This window comes from Odontesthes bonariensis, chromosome 24 (assembly GCF_027942865.1).
Source record: "Odontesthes bonariensis isolate fOdoBon6 chromosome 24, fOdoBon6.hap1, whole genome shotgun sequence".
Classification (NCBI taxonomy): Eukaryota; Metazoa; Chordata; class Actinopteri; order Atheriniformes; family Atherinopsidae; genus Odontesthes; species Odontesthes bonariensis.
The window spans coordinates 2,449,467-2,473,213 of record NC_134529.1 but is presented as its reverse complement, the minus strand read 5'-3'; the positions used below and the strand labels follow the sequence as shown (position 1 = coordinate 2,473,213).

At 43.7% G+C, this 23,747-nt stretch overlaps 1 protein-coding gene across 1 annotated transcript in view; it reads left to right on the top strand.

Annotated features, from left to right (window-relative positions):
• The window catches only part of pex7 (peroxisomal biogenesis factor 7), a 69,533-nt gene that overhangs the window by 4,951 nt on the left and 40,835 nt on the right, over nucleotides 1–23,747 (top strand). Inside the window, exons 7-8 of the mRNA XM_075458912.1 lie at nucleotides 19,215–19,321; nucleotides 19,953–20,066. Of these exons, the coding sequence (XP_075315027.1) occupies nucleotides 19,215–19,321; nucleotides 19,953–20,066 (221 nt within the window). The remainder of the gene's footprint in view (nucleotides 1–19,214; nucleotides 19,322–19,952; nucleotides 20,067–23,747) is intronic.

The window sequence follows — 23,747 nt, the reverse complement described above, 5'->3', positions numbered from 1 at the left end:
AGTACAGTTACATAGCTTGTTACTACAGGAAAGTGTCTGTATCGTTAGCTATGCAGCTAATAGCATCAGGTATGCGTGTGTCATGTTAGCAAGCTCTCATGTCTGCCAACTGGGCTGTTGGAGGTGTTTGCATGCCCATGAGATGGTTAGCTCGCTCATTTTAGACCAAAACCCCCTACTTCAAGCTTCCTGAAGAACAATGAATCCTCTAAATTCAGTGCATTTCATCAGGATAATGATTCATTCATGGTTCCAGAGTCAAAACGGTCAGCCGTCCTGCTGTTGGTGTTATGGCGCACACGATATCTGCCTTTCCCCTGATTGAAATGACTAGCGCTACGTGCATCTTTGCAAACCAGAGCAATCTTTGCCCTGCCTTTCTCCTCCTAATTTGCATTTAAAGCTGCAGACCCTAAACAGCTCATTCTGAGGATCCGAAGGAAAGCTCATTTCTGGGACTGGCTGTAATTCTGCACCAAGGCAGAATTTTGGGGAAAAAAACTCAGATATAGTATTAGGGGACCACTAAAGCCTATAAAAATATATAAAAGCCTCCATTTATTTTCATGCCATGGCACCTTTAAAGCTTTGCTGTCCAGTTTTGAGCTTTTTTCGAGGTGAGTGTGAGGCGCTCTGTCGCCACAAGGTGGCGGCGTTGCTGTATTTTTCTCTTCGTTGGTCTCAGATGGAGCCGCAGTTTGCTTCAAGCTGTTTATGTTCTGAATGTTTCAAACACAAGAAGGAATCACTTTAATGTCATGTGCAGAATCAGGAGTTTTTAGGATGAAACGAGGCCCGAGGAAGACTTCTTCCAAAGTTTTAACGTTTTAGTCGGAGTTCTTCTTCTCCCACTGCAGCTCAACAGGGAACAGATGAATCTGCAGGATTTGATTTGAAGTCATTGTGTCCTCCCTGTGCCGCGGCGGCGAGCTTCTTGGGAGAAATAAATTAAATATATTAAAATTAAAACAGAAAACTGAGCAAATCAAATTTATTTGTAGCACATTTCATGTACAAACAATTCAAAGTGCTTTACATAAAATAAAAGCATTGCAGCAGGGAGTGGAAGAAGCATTAAAAATACATAAAAGAATATAAAGAGAAACAAATAAAATCATTTAAATGAATTTAAAAACAAGCAACAGTCCAGATAGCGTGGAGATAAGTAAAGAAATATCAACATGAACACAAGCTTAAAGGAATACAGTTTCAAATTAAAGCAGAATAACTGATTTATTTCACATTCCAAGAAATTATTTCGTCATAAATTATTTAATTTTAGGAGCATTTATCATCATATGAACTTGTTCGTTTAACCATTTGTACATTTTAGGTATTTATTCCACTGTTTTGGGCTGCTTACCTGTCGCTCTATGACCTGATCTAACTCTGAAGATGGCGCCTCCTGAGCGAGCATCAGGAAAACGTTTAAATGGAAAAGTAAAATGAATGAATATTATTTCGTTGATGTTTTAACAACAATCTCGAGGTTTTAAAGACAGTAAAATCAGCTCCATCCCTGTTGAGACTCACTCGTCTCTACCGTCTCGTGTTTGAGTCAGACGAAGCTCCGCCTCCTCGAGATCCATCGCAGAGGAAATCGGCTTAATTAAAAAAAAAAACAATTAAGATAGCAAAGTTGTGCCCTGGAGGAGAGTTTGCGTTATCTCGTGGTTGCTGTAGAGGGGCGGAACCGAGCCGGCTGATCTGATTTGTGGAGCAGCGGGAATCAAATCTGCTTCAGTTCAGGGTCGGTCCGTCAGGCCGAACCCAAACAAGTGGACTAATGAGGTTCAGGTTAATTGGTTTGTGAGAGTGAGCGGAAATCTCATCAGTTTGTAAAAGTGGGAAGATGTTGATGTCCACTTTAAGATTTTATCTCCACGTTTTAAAGGAAAAGGATCTGCAGATTAAAAAGTTGTGATGGAGGAAACCTCTTTTTTTTTTAACAATGTGTTCATTGATATTTGAAATTTTACCCCCCCCCCCCATAATAGTCACAACAAGAAAAATACATAAGCTAAATGATAAACAAATAAAATTTAAGGTTTAAAAAGGAAAAGGGGGAAAAAAGAAAAATAATAATAAAACTAGAAAGCTGAAAGCAGCTGTATGCGGGACCGAGATGTGCGTACGTTGGGATGTGCGTACGTTGGGATGTGCGTACGTTGGGATGTGCGTACGTTGGGATGTGCGTACGTTGGGATGTGCGTACGTTGGATGTGCGTACCTTGGATGTGCGTACGTTGGATGTGCGTACGTTGGATGTGCGTACGTTGGATGTGCGTACGTTGGGATGTGCGTACGTTGGATGTGCGTACCTTGGATGTGCGTACGTTGGGATGTGCGTACGTTGGATGTGCGTACGTTGGGATGTGCGTACGTTGGGATGTGCGTACGTTGGATGTGCGTACGTTGGATGTGCGTACGTTGGGATGTGCGTACGTTGGGATGTGCGTACGTTGGGATGTGCGTACGTTGGATGTGCGTACGTTGGGATGTGCGTACGTTGGAATGTGCGTACGTTGGATGTGCGTACGTTGGATGTGCGTACGTTGGGATGTGCGTACGTTGGATGTGCGTACGTTGGGATGTGCGTACGTTGGGATGTGCGTACGTTGGATGTGCGTACGTTGGATGTGCGTACGTTGGATGTGCGTACGTTGGATGTGCGTACGTTGGGATGTGCGTACGTTGGGATGTGCGTACGTTGGATGTGCGTACGTTGGGATGTGCGTACGTTGGGATGTGCGTACGTTGGATGTGCGTACGTTGGATGTGCGTACGTTGGATGTGCGTACGTTGGATGTACGTACGTTGGGATGTGCGTACGTTGGGATGTGCGTACGTTGGATGTGCATACCTTGGAATGTGCGTACGTTGGGATGTGCGTACGTTGGGATGTGCGTACGTTGGGATGTGCGTACGTTGGGATGTGCGTACGTTGGGATGTGCGTACGTTGGATGTGCGTACGTTGGGATGTGCGTACGTTGGATGTGCGTACGTTGGGATGTGCGTACGTTGGCATGTGCGTACGTTGGATGTGCGTACGTTGGGATGTGTGTAAGTTGGATGTGCGTACGTTGGATGTGCGTACGTTGGGATGTGCGTACGTTGGCATGTGCGTACGTTGGATGTGCGTACGTTGGGATGTGTGTACGTTGGATGTGCGTACGTTGGATGTGCGTACGTTGGCATGTGCGTACGTTGGCATGTGCGTACGTTGGCATGTGCGTACGTTGGGATGTGTGTAAGTTGGATGTGCGTACGTTGGATGTGCGTACGTTGGGATGTGCGTACGTTGGCATGTGCGTACGTTGGATGTGCGTACGTTGGGATGTGTGTAAGTTGGATGTGCGTACGTTGGATGTGCGTACGTTGGGATGTGCGTACGTTGGGATGTGCGTACGTTGGATGTGCGTACGTTGGATGTGCGTACGTTGGGATGTGCGTACGTTGGGATGTGCGTACGTTGGGATGTGCGTACGTTGGGATGTGCGTACGTTGGGATGTGCGTACGTTGGGATGTGCGTACGTTGGGATGTGCGTACGTTGGATGTGCGTACGTTGGATGTGCGTACGTTGGATGTGCGTACGTTGGGATGTGCGTACGTTGGGATGTGCGTACGTTGGGATGTGCGTACGTTGGATGTGCGTACGTTGGATGTGCGTACGTTGGGATGTGCGTACGTTGGGATGTGCGTACGTTGGGATGTGCGTACGTTGGGATGTGCGTACGTTGGGATGTGCGTACGTTGGATGTGCGTACGTTGGGATGTGCGTACGTTGGGATGTGCGTACGTTGGGATGTGCGTACGTTGGATGTGCGTACGTTGGGATGTGCGTACGTTGGGATGTGCGTACGTTGGGATGTGCGTACGTTGGGATGTGCGTACGTTGGGATGTCTTAAGAGTAACCTGGCCAAGTTTGAAGTCTGTAGCATTAAATCTGTAGGACAAGTTCGATCATATGCAAGGCGTGGAATCGGTCAAAAATGGCACCAAAACTCATTTTCCATCCAAAATGGCCGCCTTCCTGTGGACGTGGGACCATGGCGGCAAGAGACTTTTTCGTGCGTCTGGGCGTGATGAATGAGTGTACCGAATTTCGTCGTCCCACGTGAAACTAACCCCAATGCGGGGAACATTTTTAAGCATCGTAGGGGGCGCTACAGAGTCAATGAGCGACTCCCAAAAATATAAAGTTTAGATTCTCTCATGTCATCGACTGGCAGGTGGCGCTCGCAAAATTGCTCGAGTTTTCAAGCACCTTTTGCAAAGAATAATAATAACTCTTACAGATACAATAGGGTCCTTGCAGTTTCACTGCTCGGTCCCTAATAAAGAAAAAAGAAAAGTTACACAACATAGGTATACTTGCAGGATAAATTATGCAGTAGCCTGTACATAATGAAATACTTTAAGTGGCTAGGACTAATCATGGCCATCACAATTAAGAGAAGTGCTATTTTGCAAAAAGGTCACAAAGCTTCGCCAGCATTTATCAAAAAGCAGATTTTTTTCCCTGAGATTAAACATATGATGAGAGCTCTTTAAGCCACAAGGAAACACCAGGGGGCTCCCCACTTTTCCAGCGAATGGCTTTACATAAAGTAAAGTAAAAACTCCTCTCTGAGCTGTTCGTTGAAGCTTAAATGGACCCTGAGAGGAATGTAGCAGATAAAAAATGTGTTTTACCTGCAGTCCTCTTTTAAACCAGAGACACAGAGGTCAGTAGATCTTTGTGGAAATCGAGATGAGATCAGAGCGGCCCTGGAGCTCTGCTGCTAAATGACTTACTGAGCGCTGACGTCCATCATAAAACCATTACTGTGAGCCGAGGAGTTGCTGCTGTTTACCTCTGCGATTATCTGATTCACCGACCTGTAGCTGCTCGTCCAAACGCTCAGAAAAGCCCCGTCAGAATGAGTGATTCCTGTCAGAGCTGCACTCTCCTCAGGTATGTGCAGCACAGCAAGGAGGCCGAGGGTCAAGAGTCGGTTATCTGCTCGCTGGTCAAATCAAATCAAATTCATTTGTAGCACATTTCATGTCCAAAACAGTTCAAAGTGCTTCACATAAAATAAAAGCATTGCAGCAGGGAGTGGAAGAAGCATTAAAAATACATAAAAGAATATAAAGAGAAACAAATAAAATCATTTAAATGAATTTAAAAACCAGCAACAGTCCAGATAAATTCAAAGATATCGTGCAGATTTCATGCATAGACACATGAGAAAAGAAATGTTTTTAACCTGGATTTAAAAATGTCTCCATTTGGTGAAAGTTTAATCTCCACTGGCAGTTTGTTCCACTTGTTTGCAGCATAACAGCTAAATGCTGCTTCTCCATGTTTAGTCTGGACTCTGGACTGGACCAGCTGACCTGAGTCCTTGGATCTAAGAGCTCTGCTGGGTTTATATTCTCTGAACAGATCACAGATTGTAAACCATCAGCAGGCTTTTAAAATCTATTCTGTGACTGACTGGAAGCCAGAGTAAAGATTTTAAAGCTGCTGTGATGTGTTCAGATCTCTTAGTCCGGGTTAAAACTCCAGCAGCAGCGTTCTGGATGAGCTGCAGATGTTTAATGCTCTTTGTGGGAAGTCAAGTTAAAAGAGCATTACATCAAAGTGCTTTACATAAAATAAAAGCATTGCAGCAGGGAGTGTAAGAAGCATTAAAAATACATAAAAGAATATAAGGAGAAACAAATAAAATAATTTAAATCTAATGCATTTAATTGTAGAAAATTCTCTCTCATCCAGGTGTTAACTTCCTGCAGACACTGACACAGTACGTCTGCTGGGCTGCAGTCGCCATGGTGACAGAGACACATAAAGTTGTTTATCGTCTGCATAACTGTGATAATTGATGTTAAAGTTCTGCAATATCTGACCCAAAGGGAGCATATACAAGTTAAACAGAAGAGGTCCTAGAATTGACCCCTGGGGGACTCCACAAGTCATGGCCACTCGCTCAGATTCATAGCTGCCAATTGTAACAAAATAACTCCAGAACAGGAGCAGCTCTGATGTCGTCACCATTTCTAAAAAAACAAAACCAAACAATACGGCCAACGAACTGAAAATGCAGGTTATTCCATTCTGGAATGGCAAAGCAAAAAAAACAACAACCAAAACAACAACCAAAACAACACCAGACGAGATAACCCACCAGTCGGACCTTCGTTAGCAGCGCATTTCTGAGCGGTGCTTTGCAACAGTTTTGTGAATAAAGGAGTAAAAGGGTGTTTGGGGAGGACTGCTGGAGTCTGTGATGCTACAGAAACAGAAACACTTGAATTATGTTGATGAAATAGAACAAAACTGCAGCTCAGCGCTGAAAGAAGCTGAAAACAAAAGTTTAAAAAGTTTAAATCTGAAGTTTTATGGACAGTCGGCACATTATGTTAATGGGAAAAAACCCTTTTAATGAATAAAGAATCAAGTAAATATTGCTGACTATAGTGTTGTGTGGTGGTGTTACCATGGAAACCTTTGCATCTGTCCATTACCAGCTATTTCAGCTGGTTGTTTTATTTTTATTCTTAATTATTTGACTGAAATGAGGCATTGAAATCCTCCTAAAGAAAAAGAAAACATCGTGCAGCCGTGTGAACCTCTTTTCGTCCTCCTGATGTCCGTGTCCACGTTCTGCCACAGACCAATCAGCCGGCGACACACACACACACACTCTTCTGTTAATTTTGCATGTTTGTTTGTCTTTGCTCCCCGTTAGCAGATAGTCTGGTTAAATAATTGATAACACACACAGATGGTGCACTTCTGATGTCGTTAACTGCTCTGAGCATCACTGCCGTGTGTTTTTGGCCTCACCTCGGGGCGGCTTTAGCATAATGTGAACTGGAGCTTCTCTTGTATCTGCTTCCAGACGCAGCTGATTAACACCAGGAGTCAGGGCGTGCAGGAGCAGAACAAAATGTAGACGAATTTAATCAACGCCAGCAGCTGCAACCTTTTGCTAAAGCACAAATGACACAAGTCAGCTCGGGATTTAAAGAGTTTGAATGCTGTTTGTTCTCCTGAGGAATTATTCTCAGCTTCTGACCTTGATTCTGAACGAGTCCGAAGGCGATCTGTGGAAATTCCAGTGAAGTTTAATTTAGAAAGTGCCAAATTATAACAAATGTCATCTCAAGGAGAGGGGCCTGATAACTGAAGGCTCTGCCTCCCAAACTGGCAGCTGGTTCCACAGAGAGGGGCCTGATAACTGAAGGCTCTGCCTCCCAAACTGGCAGCTGGTTCCACAGAGAGGGGCCTGATAACTGAAGGCTCTGCCTCCCAAACTGGCAGCTGGTTCCTCAGAGAGGGGCCTGATAACTGAAGGCTCTGCCTCCCAAACTGGCAGCTGGTTCCACAGAGAGGGGCCTGATAACTGAAGGCTCTGCCTCCCAAACTGGCAGCTGGTTCCACAGAGAGGGGCCTGATAACCGAAGGCTCTGCCTCCCAAACTGGCAGCTGGTTCCACAGAGAGGGGCCTGATAACCGAAGGCTCTGCCTCCCAAACTGGCAGCTGGTTCCACAGAGAGGGGCCTGATAACCGAAGGCTCTGCCTCCCAAACTGGCAGCTGGTTCCACAGAGAGAGTTTTATCTGGCATCAGAGTGCTGCTGCAGGCCTGGTCGGACGTAATGAGACGGCAGCCAGCGATCGATCGGTGGTGGCAGCACAGCGGCTGGTTCTCTGAATCACTAAGCTGTGAAAGTGTTGAGTGTGTCTTCTGAATATAGCGGTTTCACTTCAGATTTGTTGGTTGCTCAGTATTCATCCATAAGCTTGATAATTTGTCCATAAACAGCCATTTATGTGGTGAGTGGAACATAAATTTACGTGGTGTTGTCACATTTATATTTAGACGGCCGTATGAAAGTTTCAGCTGGAGAATTGATCGAGGCTTCTGATCCCTACTTTACTTTTCTTTCCCGCCTTTCTGCTGCTAATCTGGTAAAATAAACTCGATATATGACGTTAAAGTTTACAGATGGTCACCGAAATCTCTAGTGATGAACATAAGTGGAGACATTTCTGATTGACTCAGCTGTTTCCATCCAAACTGATCGTCACTTTCATCACTGACATGGGCTGTGTTCGAAACCGCATACTTCTCCTACTACTCCTACTAACTTTTTGAGTTAGTATGCGAGTTTGAGTAAGCGAGAAGTTCCCGGATGCATACTAGATTCTCCGAAATGTTGGGTATGCATCATGAGGTTACTACTCATACTCAAACTACCCAAGATGCAACGTAACGTGACGTCGCCGATCGTCATTTCCTGTCAAAGCGGCAGTTTCAAGCTAGCTACAACAAGGGTAGGTTCACTTCCTGTTTTCAAAACAAAAGCACCAATTGTATGGTAATGGCTTTCCCTATGATAAAAGGCAACGGGTATTTTATTTTGTGAAAATAACCGGAAGTGCGTTGCTCACTGCGGCTAGCTTTAGTAGCGCCGAATTCGTGGGAACAAAATTGTAAACAGCCGGTATTTTGTCAGGTTTTCAACACGTTGGGGATCTAAACGACTACTTTCTCACCTGAAAATGTTTCAAATGTTGCTAAAGTTTACAGAGTTTAGAGCTTAAGAGAAATCAGCTTCAGGCCGGCTGATTTCGGCTGATTGGGAGCGCAATGCATTGTGGGTAAACGCTCTGCATACTGTCTGCTCGACGAGTATGTAGTATGTAGTATGGAAGTATGTAGTATGGAAGTATGTAGTATGGAAGTATGTAGTATGTAGTAGGCGTTTTGAACACAGCCACAGTTTCTGTTGAGCTCTTATTATGCTAACTATTAGCTTAACAGTCCCTTGCATAAATTGCGTGTGCTTTATCCTGGAAGCTGCATGTATTTTCCGCGCACGGCCATGATAAAAGATTCAGCGTTACCTTTTACTTTATAACCCGAGACCTCCGGAGAACGAACAGAACACACAAAATCATGATTTTAAACTTCACAGCGAGAAATGCAGCTCGCCACACTGTCATCCACGTGGCTGGGAAGGCATCAGAGCTAGTTAGCGTTAGCACACGGTGGTAAATTGCTTCCTTATCTCTGTGTGGAGGCCTCCCCTCTGTTGGCATCGGGCGGTTAGCTTGAGAGGCTGCTGCCACTTTGAAGAGAGGGCGGCGGATAGGAGGAAGGCGGTGTGCAGATGGCGTCTCATTCCGATGAGCTTATCAGGGTTTCCCATGCTCCTCTCCTCCTTCCCTCCGCCTCCAGCATCAGTGGGGTGTCAGGCTTCAGTTTACCCTCCAGATCTGCTCCCGGTTCATTGGTTGTTCCGGTTCGAGTCGTTCTTCTGACTCCTTCCTTTTATAGTTGTGTTAGTCATCCACATCCCCACATTTGCAACACTGTTCTCATTTGTAATGTAATCTCATTTTGACATATTGAAAAGCTCCTGTGTGGTTCGCATTATTATCCTCTGCAGACTGGGACTTTTCAGCAAAATATTTCTCTTTATCTGCTCTAAAACACGACTTTACTCGTGCAAATCTCATCTTCTACACATCTAAAGTCAGTAAACGTGTCTGAGTTCCCTTTTAGCAGAATTATTCTTGTAAAGTTTTATCAGATTCATCAAATCAAATCAAATTTATTTATATAGCACATTTCATGTACAAACAATTCAAAGTGCTTTACATAAAAAGCACTTTTTTTTAGCATATTTTCATATAAAAATGATGTATTGACTCAGATTTTTCAGCTTTTTTACAGGAAATACTTTCAATTTATACATAACAGGGTCCATTTTACTGGTTCCACCTTTTCAAGAATTTAATGCAGACAAACTTAAAAGACATCCCAGAATAAAAGAAGCGCGACAGCTTTCGTCTGCGTGTAATTGCTCTGATTGTTTGTATTTCACGACGTCTCTGTTCTGCCAGCTCAGCTCGCCGGGGGCCACGATCCCCCTGCATATGCGACCTGTGAGAGCGTTTGCGGTATCATAGATAAGCTCCATCTGCCAATGAAAACAATCCCTTAAATCTGCAAGAAAACAGCTTTCTGCTCTTACATCTGAAGCCCTTTTGCTACAGTCACCTACACGCTTGCTAGGATCAGCCTTACTGTAATTTGCATTTAAAAACATTTTTCTCATTTGATTTAATTTCCAAATGCAAATTACAGTGCACGAAGGTAGAGAAATGCCCCCCCCCTGCCAAAAGAAGATTAACTGTGAAAGATGCCATCAGCAGCAACAGGAAGATGTTCAGCTGAGAGTAAAATGAACCTGCTTGGATATTGTTGTTATTTTTCTCTACAGTAACTTTGAAAGCCGCTGTCATAAAATTTAGTCCAGTGGGGCATTACTATCATCTGATTGGTCAGAGCGGATCAATATGAGCCAATCAGCAAAGTGTTTTCGCCCCAGCTGGCAGAGCGCATCGCATCCGTGAGGCAGAAAGTCGATTTTATTTCCAACTTGGAAGACCTGGACTGTTTTTTGATGGAGATGGAACTGAGCTGGAGTTGTTGTTGTTGAGGTAAAGAAAAGATTAAAACCGACTCATCTGCTGAGATAAAGAAGTTATTATGAGTTGGAAGATGGACAAAATGGAATGGATTTGTTGGAATGGAAGAGTCTTTTACTGTTAGCTTGGATTGGCGATGTGCATAAAGAGCTCGCGTGGTGCACAGCAAGCTAATATTTACCCTTAAGAGAGGGGGGGCGGCAGGGATCACCTCCATATTTACCCTCCATCTTACTAACTTTTACTTCCACCATTAATTCTGACCCTGAGAACTGGTGAACTTGGTCTGAATGTGGCTGAAAACAAGTGTCAAACCTCTGCTCTGAAAGGGTTAATTTACCCGAAGGAAGCACGTATGCTGTAAACGGCACTGGGCCCAGGACGGAGCCTTGGGGAACACCCGAGAACCCAGTTTCATGATGATTTAAAATTACAAACGTTTACTGAGAAACTCTTTCCAGAAAGATATGATGAGAACCCCACCGCCCACTCCCTGAGCCTGTCACCAAAAATATTCTGATCTACGGTCCGATTCGATTCAATAAAACTTTATTATTCCCTGAAGGTAAATTCTATCCCTGCAGTCTTGATTATTAACGATCAGCTGCTGTAACAGATGACAAAATAAAATATAAACCAGCTGACAAACATGTAGAAAGCTGAAGTGTAGCAGAGAGGAAGGTGTTGTAGAAACCTTCAGAGGTCTCCATCATCGGGTTGGGGTGTTGTTTCTGTAGCTTGGCAACAACTTGGTTGATGATGTCACACACAGTTGTTCCCGCTCTGCGTCTTCAAGTCATTTTGATCCGAGGATCTTTTTCCATTACTTGGGCTTCGGAGAGCTCAGCTCGCTGCTGCAATAGGTTAAAAAAAATTTCCTGTTGCCATGGCTACACATCATAACGGACAGAGGAAAATGAGTTGCCAGCAGAAGTCCTTCGAGCAGCATAGCATCCGAACCAGAAAATAAATCAGGAATCTGAGTTGTCACAGAAAAACGTTCAATAGAAGAAGATGCAAAGAAAGCCGCTGCTGCAGCATTTTGGGTTGGTTGGTTGGTTGGTTGGTGTGAACTGTTGGTTGGGGTTCTTGTTATTTTGGGGGTATGTGAGTTGTCTTGTTGGTTGGTTGGGGTTCTTGTTATTTTGGGGGTATGTGAGTTGTCTTGTTGGTTGGTTGGGGTTCTTGTTATTTTGGGGGTATGTTAGTTGTCTTGTTGGTTGGTTGGTTGGGGTTCTTGTTATTTTGGGGGTATGTTAGTTGTCTTGTTGGTTGGTTGGTTGGTGTGTTCTGTTGGTTGGTGTGTTTTGTTCTGTTGGGGTTCTTGTTATTTTGGGGGTATGTTAGTTGTCTTGTTGGTTGGCTGGTTGAGGTTCTTGTTATTTTGGGGGTATGTTAGTTGTCTTGTTGGTTGGTTGGTTGGTGTGTTCTGTTGGTTGGTGTGTTTTGTTCTGTTGAGGTTCTTGTTATTTTGGGGGTATGTTAGTTGTCTTGTTGGTTGGCTGGTTGGGGTTCTTGTTATTTTGGGGGTATGTTAGTTGTCTTGTTGGTTGGTTGGTTGGTTGGTGTGTTCTGTTGGTTGGTGTGTTTTGTTCTGTTGGGGTTATTGTTATTTTGGGGGTATGTTAGTTGTCTTGTTGGTTGGCTGGTTGAGGTTCTTGTTATTTTGGGGATAGGTTAGTTGTCTTGTTGGTTGGTTGGTTGGGGTTCTTGTTATTTTGGGGGTATGTGAGTTGTCTTGTTGGTTGGTTGGTTGGTGTGTTTTGTTCTGTTGGGGTTCTTGTTATTTTGGGGGTAGATTAGTTGTCTTGTTGGTTGGTTGGTTGGTGTGTTCTGTTGGGGTTCTTGTTATTTTGGGGGCAGGTTAGTTGTCTTGGTTGGTTGGTTGGTGTGTTCTGTTGGGGTTCTTGTTATTTTGGGGGTAGATTAGTTGTATTGTTGGTTGGTTGGTTGGTTGGTTGGTGTGTTCTGTTGGGGTTCTTGTTATTTTGGGGGTAGATTAGTTGTCTTGTTGGTTGGTTGGTTGGTGTGTTCTGTTGGGGTTCTTGTTATTTTGGGGGCAGGTTAGTTGTCTTGTTGGTTGGTTGGTTGGTTGGTGTGTTCTGTTGGGGTTCTTGTTATTTTGGGGGCAGGTTAGTTGTCTTGTTGGTTGGTTAGTTGGTTGGTTGGTGTGTTCTGTTGGGGTTCTTGTTATTTTGGGGGTAGATTAGTTGTCTTGTTGGTTGGTTGGTTGGTTGGTTGGTGTGTTCTGTTGGGGTTCTTGTTATTTTGGGGGCAGGTTAGTTGTCTTGTTGGTTGGTTGGTTGGTTGGTGTGTTCTGTTGGGGTTCTTGTTATTTTGGGGGCAGGTTAGTTGTCTTGTTGGTTGGTTGGTTGGTTGGTTGGTTGGTGTGTTCTGTTGGGGTTCTTGTTATTTTGGGGGCAGGTTAGTTGTCTTGTTGGTTGGTTGGTTGGTTGGTTGGTTGGTGTGTTCTGTTGGGGTTCTTGTTATTTTGGGGGCAGGTTAGTTGTCTTGTTGGTTGGTTGGTTGGTTGGTTGGTTGGTTGGTTGGTTGGTTGGTTGGTTGGTGTGTTCTGTTGGGGTTCTTGTTATTTTGGGGGTATGTTAGTTGTCTTGTTGGTTGGTTGGGTGAGGTTCTTGTTATTTTGGGGGTATGTTGGTTGTCTTGGTTGGTTGGTTGGTTGGTTGGGGTTCTTGTTATTTTGGGGGTATGTTAGTTGTCTTGTTGGTTGGTTGGTTGGTGTGTTCTGTTGGTTGGTGTGTTTTGTTCTGTTGGGGTTCTTGTTATTTTGGGGGTAGATTAGTTGTCTTGTTGGTTGGTTGGTTGGTTGGTTGGTTGGTTGGTGTGTTCTGTTGGGGTTCTTGTTATTTTGGGGGCAGGTTAGTTGTCTTGTTGGTTGGTTGGTGTCTTCTGTTGGGGTTCTTGTTATTTTGGGGGTAGATTAGTTGTCTTGTTGGTTGGTTGGTTGGTTGGTGTGTTCTGTTGGGGTTCTTGTTATTTTGGGGGCAGGTTAGTTGTCTTGTTGGTTGGTTGGTTGGTTGGTTGGTTGGTTGGTGTGTTCTGTTGGGGTTCTTGTTATTTTGGGGGTATGTTAGTTGTCTTGTTGGTTGGTTGGGTGAGGTTCTTGTTATTTTGGGGGTATGTTGGTTGTCTTGGTTGGTTGGTTGGTTGGTTGGGGTTCTTGTTATTTTGGGGGTATGTTAGTTGTCTTGTTGGTTGGTTGGTTGGTGTGTTCTGTTGGTTGGTGTGTTTTGTTCTGTTGGGGTTCTTGTTATTTTGGGGGTATGTTAGTTGTCTTGTTGGTAGGGGTGGGCGATATGGGCAAAAAAAAATATCTCGATATTTTTTAGGATTTTCACGATAAAGATATTTTGACGATATTTAAAAAAAAATTTAAACTTGCATTAAGATCACAATAAAATGAACACAAGCATGCAAGTCTAAGCACACACGGCCGGTACAGTGAAGCTGCGAATGGCTCATTAAATCAGTTATGGTTCCTTTGATCGCTCTACCGTTACTTGGATAACTGTGGCAATTCTAGAGCTAATACATGCAAAACGAGCGCTGACCTTCGGGGATGCGTGCATTTATCAGACCAAAAACCCATGCGGGGTGCCTCTCGGGGTGCCGCGGCCGCTTTGGTGACTGACCTCGAGCCGTTTCTCAGGCTACTTCTCCCTCCGGAGAGGGAGCCTGAGAAACGGCTGCCACATCCAAGGAAGGCAGCAGGCGCGCAAATTACCCACTCCCGACTCGGGGAGCCGGTAGTGACGAAAAATAACAATACAGGACTCTTTCAATTCTTTAACGGGGATCAATTGAAGGGCAAGTCTGGTGCCAGCAGCCGCGGTAATTCCAGCTCCAATAGCGTATCTTAAAGTTGCTGCAGTTAAAAAGCTCGTAGTTGGATCTCGTGATCGAGCTGACGGTCCGCCGTGAGGCGAGCTACCGTCTGTCCCAGCCCCGGCCTCTCGGCGCCCCCTCGATGCTCTTAGCTGAGTGTCCCGTGGGGTCCGAAGTGTTTACTTTGAAAAAATTAGAGTGTTCAAAGCAGGGCGTGGCGCCGTGGTAAGGGCAGAGGACCACTGGCGCCGCACTTTATTGATTTTTGGCGATTTAAAAAAAAAAATATATATATATATATATATATATATATATATATATATATATATATATATATATATATATATATATATATATATATATATATATATATATATATATATATCGATATTGCAAAATTACTCATCGTCAAAACAACATTCACGATAATTTCGCAAACGATACATATCGCCCACCCCTACTTGTTGGTTGGTTGGTTGAGGTTCTTGTTATTTTGGGGGTATGTTAGTTGTCTTGTTGGTTGGTTGGTTGGTGACAAAGGAAGACGCAGTATATCCGGAGCTACTACAGCAGGCTGCCGGTCTCTATGACCAGTATTTTCAGTGCTTTCTCCCTTTAGATAAACCTCTGTAACATCTGTCAGGATTAGCTTCCCAGCATTGGGTTGGTGTATGTGCACAGCTGTGGCACAGTGGTTAGATGTGTGAAGCTGCTGATGCAGCACCGACACCAGGTGTAACAGAGCGAGACCCTTTTATAGAAGTCAGCCTCTAATGTGCCGCAGATATGGAGAGCCAGAAGCTTTTTTTTTGCTGCCGCTGCAGAACAAACGTTGTGCTGATGTAAACGTCTCTCACTCATCTGAACTGCAGCTGGGGTGATTCCCACCTCGTGATGTCAGAGGAGTTTCCACACATGGCTGAGGATGTATGAGGAAAAGGACGATGGAGGAGGGGGAGGAAAAGCGAGAGGAAGGCTGTGAAGGGTTAAATCAGCTCTAAAAGAATCGATAAAAATCAGGAGGAGGTGGTCTGGAGCAGACTGAGGTTTCATCCATTGTTAGGATGGGAGGAAGAGGATGAAATGGTTCAAGTAGGAAGGAGTTGGGATTAATCTGCTGGTCAGCAAATGGGAGGCGAAGCCAGGAAGGAACTCCCTCAGGACGCTCTTTAATCTCTTCCATGTAACAAACATTCAGCAGCGTTTTGTTCAGATTCCAAAGTTTCCCGTTCAGATTAGCTCTCCTGTTTCAGAGGAACATTAATCCTTAATCCTATTAAGCAAATGTGTTAAATGTGCAGCTTCCAGATGGCGACTGGTCACAGAAATCAAGTTCCAGTGAAATCGGAAAGCATCATCAGAATGAAATTTTTTTGTTCCCTGAAGGGGAAAGCAGCTTCTCAGGCATCGAGATGAATTCCTCATGAAGAAGAATCAGGAGCTTTCCTGCTGTCAGTGCTTTGTTTCCTCTGTTTTTATCAATAAAGTTCCGCTAAAAATAGTGCTGAGAGAGTCACAACCCGACTAAATAAAAAGGATCCCGTGATTCTTCTTTTCCTGGAAAACAAAAGCAAAACCAGTCACATAACCTGTGAACCAGAGATGAAGCATCACATAATCCAACAGTTAGAAAACAGGAAAATACCAAAAAATCTGATGAAAAATGCTCCCACAGATTTAGTTTTCTCTGATTCTGATCTGAATTTGGCCACTTTTACATCATATTTGCAGCCGGTACAGATGTCCATAACACCAGATTTAGAGTTATTTCCCCCATAAAGAAAAACTAGAAGGAGAAATGAGGAAACAGTCGCTTCTGGGGGATTGTTTTTTGTTTGAGTTTGACGGATGAATTCAGCAGCCTCGAAGCCTGAGGACAGAAACGTCTCTGGTGATTTGGCAGCGGTGTCTCTTCCCAGACGTCTGCAGTTGCGTCTCTTTGGGCTGTAAAACGGACTCCTCGGCTCCGTCTGTTGAAGACTTTTTACTGATTATTCCTCCTTTGTTGTTAGCTGGGAGTCATCGGGGAAGCAGAAATGTATCTAACAGAAAAGCACGAGGGCGTGGGGATGTCTGTGGTCTGATCATCGGCTACGATAAAATAAAAGTCGAGCTGTTTGCTCTTACGACCGTAGTGACCTCGCACATAACAGCCTGAGGTGCTTCAGCATTATGAAACAGCTCCGACTCTGCCAGAAGATGCTTTCTTCTGTGTCCATTCAACTTAATTTCCCCTCATTTATTCACATTAAACCTAAGCAGGAGTAAATCTTCTGCATTAATACTTAATTAAAGCAAAAGAAGGAACCCAGTTTACATATTTGGGGATTCAGGTTTTCCCTGAACTGCTAATTATGGAGTAAACTCGTGGGATGTCATTACCATTACCTGCAAATGGCAGAATCAACACTTTGCTTTGAAAAAAAGTGTAATTTATGTGCAATAACAGGAAGGCATGGCTGTGGCTATCTTTGCTACAGCTACCTGTTGACAGGGGAGGTATGAAATGTCCGGATTATATATTATAATACATGGCTACACAGCTGAGGTCCATGATGTTCATCTCTCCCTGCATACTTCAGGTCAGAAGCTGTGGTGAAGCAAATAAATCCATCTTTTTTATCTCAGTTCAGCCAACAATTTATACCTGGAAGAGCGGAGGCTGCTTTAAGTACGTCCAGGATCTATATTAGACTGATTCATACATAATTATGTCTTAAACTGAAGAGCAAATACTTCTTTAAGTATCTCCAAATTAAAAGTTTTATGAATGCAAAACATGAACAGATGATGGAAGAAAAGGTTTGATTTAGGAAAAGGAATTTTATGATTTATTTAATGACTTATTCAGTCATTAATGCACCAAGTGTTCAGATATGAAAGGAACTCTGCTGCATTGTTTCTGGAAGTTCGGAATAATTAGAAAATTCTTTGACAGTGAAGGGATTGCAACAGGGAGGATAACTCCTGTTTTATTTCATTGGGCTGAGTTCAGGTCAGTGTTATTTCTATTAGGCCAAATCCCAGCGAGTCATCCAGGTCTTTATGTCTCTAAGGCTGTCTTTGAAACCGCATACTACATACTACATACTACATACTGCATACTCATCGATCAGACAGTATGCACAGCGTTTACCCACAATGCATTTAGCTCCTGCCCGAGCCGAAATCAGCCGGCCTGAAGCTGATTTCTCTTAAGCTCTAAACTCTGTAAACTTTAGCAACATTTGAAACATTTTCAGGTGAGAAAGTAGTCGTTTAGATCCCCAACGTGTTGAAAACCTGACAAAATACCGGCTATTTACAATTTTGTTCCCACGAATTCGGCGCTGCTAAAGCTAGCCGCAGTGAGCAACGCACTTCCTGTTATTTTCACAAAATAAAATACCCGTTGCCTTTTATCATAGGGAAAGCCATTACCATACAATTGGTGCTTTTGTTTTGAAAACAGGAAGTGAACCTACCCTCGTTGTAGCTAGCTTGAAACTGCCGTTTTGACAGGAAATGACGATCGGCGACGTCACGTTACGTTGCATCTTGGGTAGTTTGAGTATGAGTAGAAACCTCATGATGCATACCCAACATTTCAGAGAATCTAGTATGCATCCGGGAACTTCTGCTTACTCAAACTCGCATACTAACTCAAAAAGTTAGTATGAGTAGTAGGAGTTGTATGCAGTTTCGAACATAGCCTAAGACATGCTTGTAGTCTGACCAACCTGTTGGTTTCACCTGGTTTCATAGATAAGTACAGCTGGGTATCATCAGCATAGCAATGGAACTTTCTGCCATGCTGTCTCATAATGTTACCTGATGGAAGCAGGTATAAAGTGAAAAGAATGGGTCCAAGCACAGAACCCTGAGGAACTCCATGACTTGGGTACCTTTTTATGGACTTGGTCAAAGGTATTTACTGATCTGATCTTTTTTTTGTTGTTGTTTGTTGCTTTTTAAATGTTCATGAAGTATATTTTTTCTTTTCCTTTGCCTGTCGGCTGCATCTTTTCATTTCTTTTGTTAGCCGGTTGCTTGAATCGTCACACAAATTGAGCCACGTTGCAGGATCTGATGTAAATGTTTGCAGTGGGTGTTCAGGTAAGGGAAACGCAGACTGGCTGGGTAAAAGAACAGCAGAACGCTTCATAGAGGGAAGTTATTTCTGCTTTGTTTCTGGACGTGGAGCTGAAGTTTCACTGACTCCGTCTTTAAGCACAATGAGGCTGTCGCTGAGTTTGATTTAAGCTCTCAGAACCTGCCGGCTGTGAAATGAGTGAAGAAGAGGAGGAGGAGGAGGAGTGAGAAGGTTCTGCTTGATGATTGTCGCAGTGTGTTGGCAGACCCTCAGTTTCTGCCCGGAAACACTCGCACACACTCATTTATAGTTCCGTCTCTGCGAGGACGCGTGGCCAACGTGTCCAACGAGGTCCTGAACCGAACCCTAAAACCACGTTTGAACTGTTATTATTATTATTATTCAAATATTTTTATTGATTTTCACATTATACACTCACACTAGTACTCAATACCCCAGTCCAGAGGGGAAGAAATAGAAAATAAATAATGATGATAATAAATAAACACAAAATCAGGAGAATAGAACAGATAAATCACTCGGTATACATAAAGTAGTTTTACATACACACATACACATAAATGCATGTACACACATGACTGCATATACAGAGTTACATAGACACAAATAAAATAAAATAGTAAAATAAAAACTAGAAAGAGCTGTTCCTGTGAAACAGCAGTGAGAATGCTTATGAGCTGAATGGGGATAGCTGACCATCCTAAAAAAAGAAGCTGAAAATAGTTGGGCATGTAGGGCATGCTGGGTAAACCTCTGCCGTCTCTCTGTGTTTGTGCTCAGGTGATGGGACGCTCAGAATTTGGGACGTGAAGGCTGGAGCGCTCCGATTGGCTGTCCCGGCACACAAGGCTGAGATCCTGAGCTGTGATTGGTGCAAATATGAGGAGGTAGCTCCCAACCTTTTGTCTTTTATCGTGTTTCTTTCTCTGTTGTTTATCCGTCTAACCCAGCTGATCTGGGACTACATTTAATTTAGGAAGTTTAGCTCCGACAGATTTGTTTTAATTTTAAATTCATGTTGTCAGAAGTGACTCTTAAACAGCTGTTAACTCTTTAGAATTAATTTATTAATATATATTAATGTATTTTTAATGTAATCATTTTTTTAATTAAAATTTTAAATTTTTAAATTTTAAATTTTAAATTTTAAATTTTAAATTTCAATTTAATTTGATTTTTTTTATATATTTTTTATTTATTTGTTTATTTAGTCATTTATTATTATTATTATTATTATTATTATTATTATTAGTTAGTAGTAGTATTTTTACTATAATTGGTATTATTATTGTTGTTGTTAATATACAATCATTGTAAATATTTATAATTTTTTTGAGCTACTTGACTAATTTGAATTTCCCCCATTGGGAGATGAATAAAGTATTTTTCTATTCTATTTTCTGCATTTACTTGGCTTTAAATCAAAGGGCAGGTATCCATCAGATATATCTAAGAGATATCCACATTTTTTTTGACCAGCTGTGACTTTGTATTTTGTATTTTCTCTTCTGTTTGCAGAATATTGTGGCCACGGGCTCGGTCGACTGCAGCGTGTGCGTTTGGGACCTGAGGAACGTCCGACAGCCTGTCAATCAGCTGCTGGGACACACCTACGCCGTCCGCAGAGTCAAGGTGCACGCCCACAAGCACGCTCAGATCGGGCTTTCTGCTTCCTGATGATGTCACCGCATTTAGTCCCCAACGCCGGAGCAAAGCGTGTTTATTAGTGTGTGTGCAGAGTCCTGACGGCATCAAAACACCCACTTTAATTGACCTAATAAGAACACACACACACACACATATCAGGCGTGTGTCGAGGCCCCCAAACACAACCCAGTTACTACGATTAACAACACATCCTCACATGTGCCGTTAATACACTCACTGCGTCTGTTACAGACTTTAAAGGTGACATATTATTCTGTTTTTAACAATTTAACACCATTTTCTGAGGCCTTATAGAGACGTTTGAGACAGGCTTTGGTTTAAATACCTGCTGGTTTCTCTGTCTCAGCCCTGTTTTCAGGATCAGACCAACAACCCTCCAGCTCTATATACGGATACAGATAGTTCCTAGTTTAGCAGGTTAGCTGTAAGCTAGCAGCAGATGCTAGCAAACAATGCTTCCTCATGAACAGTGATGGACCAAGCCGGAGATGCTCACAGCGTAACTCGTAGTGATGCATGTGTACCGTTAATTACTGCGTTTAAACACTTTGGATATATTAACCTCACTAAACAGTTGTACTGGGATACCTACATCTTTATCAGAAACATGCCGATAGTGTAACGATAGCACCCAGAGAGTGAGGAGAGGACCGGTGTTGTGTTGGAAACACACCTTATCCACACAGCTGCAGGTTGATGAGTTACTGAACAGAACCGTTCAGCTAGAAAGCTTCAGCTAATAAAGTAATGTGGGAACAATAATGTTCATCTTTCAGAACGGAACAGCAATAACTCCTTAAAAGCTGGTGTACATCACCTTCATTAGCTAAGCTGTTAGCGTTAGCTGCTGCTAAAGGAGAAAATAACTCAATAAATAAACAAACGCCCTGATATATGCTCCCAGGAACAGGAAGAAGGAGTTTATACACCTCAGACGCCCTGATATATGCTCCCAGGAACAGGAAGAAGGAGTTTTACACCTCAGACGCCCTGATATATGCTCCCAGGAACAGGGAGAAGGAGTTTTACACCTCAGACGCCCTGATATATGCTCCCAGGAACAGGAAGAAGGAGTTTTACACCTCAGACGCCCTGATATATGCTCCCAGGAACAGGAAGAAGGAGTTTTACACCTCAGACGCCCTGATGTATGCTCCCAGGAACAGGAAGAAGGAGTTTTACACCTCAGACGCCCTGATATATGCTCCCAGGAACAGGAAGAAGGAGTTTTACACCTCAGACGCCCTGATATATGCTCTAAGGAACAGGAAGAAGGAGTTATACACCTCAGACGCCCTGATATATGCTCCCAGGAACAGGAAGAAGGAGTTTTACACCTCAGACGCCCTGATATATGCTCCCAGGAACAGGAAGAAGGAGTTTTACACCTCAGACGCCCTGATATATGCTCCCAGGAACAGGAAGAAGGAGTTTTACACCTCAAACGCCCTGATATATTCTCCCAGGAACAGGAAGAAGGAGTTTTACACCTCAGACGCCCTGATATATGCTCTAAGGAACAGGAAGAAGGAGTTATACACCTCAGACGCCCTGATATATGCTCTAAGGAACAGGAAGAAGGAGTTATACACCTCAGACGCCCTGATATATGCTCCCAGGAACAGGAAGAAGGAGTTTTACACCTCAGACGCCCTGATATATGCTCCCAGGAACAGGAAGAAGGAGTTTTACACCTCAGACGCCCTGATATATGCTCCCAGGAACAGGAAGAAGGAGTTTTACACCTCAGACGCCCTGATATATGCTCCCAGGAACAGGAAGAAGGAGTTTTACACCTCAGACGCCCTGATATATGCTCCTAGGAACAGGAAGAAGGAGTTTATACACTTCAGACGCCCTGATATATGCTCCCAGGAACAGGAAGAAGGAGTTTATACACTTCAGACGCCCTGATATATGCTCCCAGGAACAGGAAGAAGGAGTTTTACACCTCAGACGCCCTGATATATGCTCTAAGGAACAGGAAGAAGGAGTTTTACACCTCAGACGCCCTGATATATGCTCTAAGGAACAGGAAGAAGGAGTTATACACCTCAGACGCCCTGATATATGCTCCCAGGAACAGGAAGAAGGAGTTTTACACCTCAGACGCCCTGATATATGCTCCCAGGAACAGGAAGAAGGAGTTTTACACCTCAGACGCCCTGATATATGCTCCCAGGAACAGGAAGAAGGAGTTTTACACCTCAGACGCCCTGATATATGCTCCCAGGAACAGGAAGAAGGAGTTTTACACCTCAGACGCCCTGATATATGCTCCTAGGAACAGGAAGAAGGAGTTTATACACTTCAGACGCCCTGATATATGCTCCCAGGAACAGGAAGAAGGAGTTTTACACCTCAGACGCCCTGATATATGCTCTAAGGAACAGGAAGAAGGAGTTTTACACCTCAGACGCCCTGATATATGCTCTAAGGAACAGGAAGAAGGAGTTATACACCTCAGACGCCCTGATATATGCTCCCAGGAACAGGAAGAAGGAGTTTTACACCTCAGACGCCCTGATATATGCTCCCAGGAACAGGAAGAAGGAGTTTTACACCTCAGACGCCCTGATATATGCTCCCAGGAACAGGAAGAAGGAGTTTTACACCTCAAACGCCCTGATATATGCTCCCAGGAACAGGAAGAAGGAGTTTTACCCTTCTTACGCCCTGATATATGCTCCCAGGAACAGGAAGAAGGAGTTTTACACCTCAGACGCCCTGATATATGCTCCCAGGAACAGGAAGAAGGAGTTTATTCACTTCAGACGCCCTGATATATGCTCCCAGGAACAGGAAGAAGGAGTTTTACACCTCAGACGCCCTGATATATGCTCCCAGGAACAGGAAGAAGGAGTTTTACACCTCAGACGCCCTGATATATGCTCCCAGGAACAGGAAGAAGGAGTTTTACACCTCAGACGCCCTGATATATGCTCCTAGGAACAGGAAGAAGGAGTTTTACACCTCAGACGCCCTGATATATGCTCCCAGGAACAGGAAGAAGGAGTTTTACACCTCAGACGCCCTGATATATGCTCCCAGGAACAGGAAGAAGGAGTTTATACACTTCAGACGCCCTGATATATGCTCCCAGGAACAGGAAGAAGGAGTTTTACACCTCAGACGCCCTGATATATGCTCCCAGGAACAGGAAGAAGGAGTTTTACACCTCAGACGCCCTGATATATGCTCCCAGGAACAGGAAGAAGGAGTTTTACACCTCAGACGCCCTGATATATGCTCCCAGGAACAGGAAGAATTAGTTTTACACCTCAGACGCCCTGATATATGTTCCCAGGAACAGGAAGAAGGAGTTTTACACCTCAGACGCCCTGATATATGCTCCCAGGAACAGGAAGAAGGAGTTTTACACCTCAGACGCCCTGATATATGCTCCCAGGAACAGGAAGAAGGAGTTTTACACCTCAGACGCCCTGATATATGCTCCCAGGAACAGGAAGAAGGAGTTTTACACCTCAGACGCCCTGATATATGCTCCCAGGAACAGGAAGAAGGAGTTTTACACCTCAGACGCCCTGATATATTCTCCCAGGAACAGGAAGAAGGAGTTTATACACTTCAGACGCCCTGATATATGCTCCCAGGAACAGGAAGAAGGAGTTTTACACCTCAGAC